General features: G+C 36.3%; 1 protein-coding gene across 1 annotated transcript; it reads left to right on the top strand.

Annotated features, from left to right (window-relative positions):
- The first annotated feature begins 3,627 nt into the window (after nucleotides 1-3,627).
- Nucleotides 3,628-4,179, top strand: LOC109238030 (agamous-like MADS-box protein AGL29). Its single transcript, XM_019404458.1, has one exon. The coding sequence runs from the start codon at nucleotides 3,628-3,630 to the stop codon at nucleotides 4,177-4,179; it is 552 nt and encodes a 183-aa protein (XP_019260003.1).
- Nucleotides 4,180-5,339: the final 1,160 nt, after the last annotated feature.

Raw genomic sequence — 5,339 nt, 5'->3', positions numbered from 1 at the left:
CCTCACGCTCGTCATCTAGTATGCGCGTCACCTCCAAATAATGAAACAATGTGAAATCCGGGGTTTCATACCTTCAGGACAAGATTTACAATCATTACTTACCTCGAACCGGATAAAACTCTAACCCGCGATGCCCTTGCCTCTCGACTCGGCCTACAAATGCTCCGAATCTATCCAAAATCAGCATATTATCATCAATATACCGTAAAGGAATGAATTCCACACGAAAATTATCAAATTAGACAAAAACACCCGAATGGGACTCAAACCCGGCCCTCGGGCCCACGTCTCGGATTTCAACAAAATTTACAAAACTATAAAATCCTTTCACTCCCGAGTCTATACATACAAATATCATTAAAATCGGACCTCAAATGGTCCCTCAAACCCTCAACCAAAAGTCTCCAAAACTCATGCCCTAACCCCTTCACTTCTCTCCAAATTCCCACTAAATTCCATGATTTAAAAGTGGAAAAATCATCACAAACACAATTAATAAAGCCCAAGTAGCTTACCTTACCGATACCCCTCGATTTCCTCGTGAAATCACTGCTTGGAGCTCCAAACTCGTCCAGAAATGGTGAAGAATGGGCGGAAATTTGCAAAGTGAGGCTTTTATTGTTTCTGCCTGGGAGACTCGCACCTACGATTTAATGAGCACACCTGCGGTCAAACAAGCGCACCTGCGGATTCAACTTATCCGCACACATTCCGCATCTACGGCTACACACCCGCACCTGCGTTCTCGCTGGTGCGATAACGCTACCGCACGTGTGGTCAAGCTTAAACTGGTCCAAAACCGCATCTGCGACCTCCCTCTCGCATCTGCGACCTCGCAACTGCAGTTCCCAATCCACAGGTGCGGAAATGATAGAAGCAGAAGCTTCAGCTGCTCAAACAAAGTTCCAATCTTTCCGTTAACCAGCCGAATTCATCCCGAGGCCCTCGGGACCTCAACCAAAAGTACCAACAAGTCATATACCACTATTAAAACTTATTCAAACCTTCGGAACACTCAAAACAACATTAAAACACCAAATCACCCTCGAATTCAAGCCTAAGAATTTCCAAACTTCTGAATTCTGCAAACGATGCCGCAACCTATCAAACCTCGTCCGAATGACCTTAAATTTTGCATACACGTCACAAATGCATAACTGACCTACTCCCATTTGCAGAATTCCATTCCGACCCCGATATCAAGATTTCCAATGCCGACCGGAAAACGCCAAATTTCAAATTTCGCCAATTCAAGCCTAAATCTACCACGGACCTGCAAATTACATTTCGAACACGCTCCTATGCCCAAAATCACCTAACAAAGCTATTCGAACCATCAGAATTAACATTTGAGATCTTCTACACATAAGTCAACATCTGGTTGACTTTTCTAACATAAGCTTCTAAATAAGAGACTAAGTGTCTCATTGTACCAAGACCACTCCGAACACAACACAACCAACACGATACGATGAAATACAGCTGAACAATACATAAGGAAGCAGAAATGGGGATAACGGGGCTGTAACTCATGAAACGACCGGCTGGGTCGTTACATCCTCCCTCTCTTAAACAAATGTTCATCCTCAAACGAGTAAAGAAACATAGCTGAAGCCTCAAATAGGTGAGCATATCTGCTCCGCATCTCCCACTCGGTCTCCCAAGTAGCCTCCTCCACGNACTAGCTATCAGCCTCGAGTCTAGCTGTGTGGTTGCTGCCTCAGGAGACTTCAAGGTACAACTGCCCGCGTCCGAAAACCTCGGAGTCCTCTTCTATCCCCTATGTAATTTCCCCCTTGTTTTCTTTAGTCATGGATGTATAGAGAAGTTAGAAACTCTTAGAAGCTTGTGACATTGCGACATTCCGGGTTTCAGAAAAGATGATTATTGTATATGCCGAGTGGCACTATTTCCCCTTATTAATTATATCTGTTAGCTTTTATCTTTGTGTTTTCATTTCATTTTCGCAATATCAGGTTTACCTAGTCGTAGAGACTAGATGCCGTCACGACAGTTCACGGAGGGAGAAATTGGATCGTGACAGGATTACCTATAAATTTTATTGAAGTTTTATGGGTTATTAAGGGGTAGTTGGATAAGAGATCTGGTTAGGATTGAGAAAAAATGTGAAGAAAGAGAAAGACAAAATAGTAGTTATTGTTGCCAATCATTTTGGCCTACATGTATCAATGCTAATTATCTATAGAAATCAATATCCCAACATTAAATTGCTTACTTTCTAAAGTTTACTTTCATATTGGCTTTAGAAAGATGAGTATATACGGTCATATAACATGTGTGGGACTTTAAATCAAGAAACTTCATTAACAAGCTCTCACAGATACTTTAAAAAAAAAAATCAGTTACAAATCTTAATGAAAAATATAAATGAAACCACACCAAGTGCTATGAATTACAAGAATCAGATTGTACATATATTACACGGATCAGAGTGTATAAATTGCACAAGTCAGTTACAAATTAAGATGGTCATGAATTACATGAATTAAATTATATATGTTAGTCTACCGATTCCTTATTGATATATTTACTCCAAATTGTGGTAATTCTTAAGAATTATCTTGGATAATTAATGTAGTAAATGCATGTAGATGTAGTTTTCTTCTTTGATACCAATGATAATTGGGCTAATTTGTGCAATTCTATTGAATATATATTATTTTTCAGCGGTACAATTGACTAATAACTTTATTTATCGAGGCTTAGAAAGAGGAAGGAAATAATTTAACTTCATTGTTTGTTGCAATAACAACAACAAACTCAATATAATCTCATAAGCGAATTGAAGAAAGTATTGTGTATGCAAATTTTATCCGATCTTTTTTGTCAGTTGCGCTTGCTAGAATTTGAATCCAACCTCCTATTTGATATATATCCCACTTCTTTTGCATAAAGAAGTAGTTTATTATAATGTATATAACTTAAATCCTAAGTCAAAATGAATGTCATTACAACAGTTTTTTGTGTTATTATTATATGGATTACAATTGCTTCGATTCTTTTTTTTATATACATTGGAAATCAATTCAAAAAATGAAGATTAAGGTAATCTACATTGGTTTATTCTATACTTTTCCTTGATTTGGTGGTACACTTCTGATTATACATAATTACACTCACCTCCCTCTCTAACTTTAAAATTATACTGACCTCCCCTATCTTTTAAGTTTATTACAAGGATCCATTCACTAGAAAATAATTTATCGCAAAATGACACATATACCTTTGAATTAATTACAACTTTTATTTTGTATAACTTTTCTTAATGAAATTCAAGGTAGTTAATTGTCATTTATATTGATTATAGAACGATATAATTATTGTAAGTAATTTCATAAAAGAGAAGAGATAAATTCATCTTTATCAAAATTATGGGAGATGCTTTTGTAAATAGTAAAACTTGAATCGGTCAATGAATAAATTCCATAACAGAAAAGGGTTATGACGGAAGAGTGCATAGGAAACCATTTCCTCCTATAAATTAGTATGTTTGGCTCGAGCATGTACTCATTTTAATTCAAGTTACTAAACACTCCTTGGGCAAGAAATTGTATCTTTCCTTCTTCTCCTGTTGTAATCATGGAAAGAAATAGTTCTCAAATAAGAATGAATGTTGAGAGGGAGTTTGTCAGAAATAAACGTGCTGAAGAGGTTACAATCTCCAATATGCAGAAAGGACTCTGCAAAAAAGCAAAGGAGATTTCTACCTTATGCGGCATCGAGATTGCCATTCTTATCTTTTCAATCATAGGTCAACCGTTTTTATTTGGAAGTCCGAATGTTGAATCGGTTGTTCGACGATTTTTGAAGGCCAAGCAGCCAATTGTATCTCCTTTAAGTGGTTACATACCATATGAAAGAACTAGCGGTCGCAAAAGAAAGGACGAAATGGACAAAAAGAAAAAGAAAGTAGAAGAAAACAAGGACAAAGAAAAAGCTCTGGAAAGTATTTTCACATGCTGTCCATTGGAAGATCTCGATCTGACTGATTTGGAAATGTTTGAAAAATTAGATCAAAATATCGAGAAACTTTCAAATTATTTGATTGAAGAAATTGCTCAGTTGCAGTTTGTGATTGACGCTGAAGATCCAAACTTAGCACTTGAAATGAATGTGACTAGTTCTTCGACTTTACCATCTAATTGGCTAAGTCTCTAAATGGAAACTTCAATGTAGCAGATCCGAATGAAGTCTATATAGTATGTTGTTTCCGAATAATGATATATAATATGGAACAAATATTTCAACAAGTAAATAGTTATTGTTGTTTATTGTTTACTTTTTTTTCCTCCCAATACATATTATCCCTAAGCATATATCTTTATTCTTAGCACAAATTTGTGACTTTTTTATTTTATCCTTTTTGAGTTTTTCTCTACATGATTCATATTTATATTGATATAATAAGGTTAAATTACTAGATAGTTCCTCAAACTTGACATGAACTATTAGATAGACACTTCCACTTTCGTTGTGACTATTTAGTATCATATGAACATATTGGTTTGGCACTTGCTCTCTCATCCCTCCCACAACCTTTTTCTATACATAAAATTTCTATTTCGTCCGGCTGTAACTTCATAGATTTACATGTGAATCTTTGTTAGATCGATCATACAATTATGACAAATCATGTCACGACCCCAAAACCAACCCGGTCGTGATGACGCCTATCATAAAACTAGGCCAACCGACAAAATCCCAAAACAAATCGATATTTCATAATAAGGATGTTTTAAGCTATTAATTAATAAAATTTCACAGTATAAGTCTACATAACAAGTGCGGAAAGATCAATGGCCCGATATCGCGGCGTCATAAGTCACGAGAATCTACTAAAGAACTGTCTGAATACAATTAAGACTATCACAGTCTGGAAAACACTAATATAGTCTAAGAAAGATAAGAGGGAGAAGAGCAAGGATGCGATCACCATACATCTACCTTGCCGACTCTAAATATCCGCGACGGATGAAAGATCAGCGCTCGCTATCACGACCAGCAACTCCTGGATCTGCACACAAGGTGTATGCCAACTCAGTATGTAATAAAAGTAAATAAAGACTAAGCAATAAGAAATACATAAATCGATGTCACAAAATACACTAAGTACGGTATGCTGTCAAAACAGTATATAAATCAAATCATCTCGTAAAAATCAAATTTCAATAAAACAATTTGAAGATATCTTTCCAACATTTTTAGCAGGGGTTCCATGAAGTCTAGAGTAAAAGTGATGAAAATAATAAATAGACCCTCGGGCAAAACATATATCATAAACCGCCCCTCATGCATAGCTTCACTAAGAATCAGCCCCA

Source organism: Nicotiana attenuata, unplaced genomic scaffold, assembly GCF_001879085.1.
Source record: "Nicotiana attenuata strain UT unplaced genomic scaffold, NIATTr2, whole genome shotgun sequence".
Taxonomy (NCBI): domain Eukaryota; kingdom Viridiplantae; phylum Streptophyta; class Magnoliopsida; order Solanales; family Solanaceae; genus Nicotiana; species Nicotiana attenuata.
This window is presented reverse-complemented; position numbering and strand designations above follow the sequence as displayed.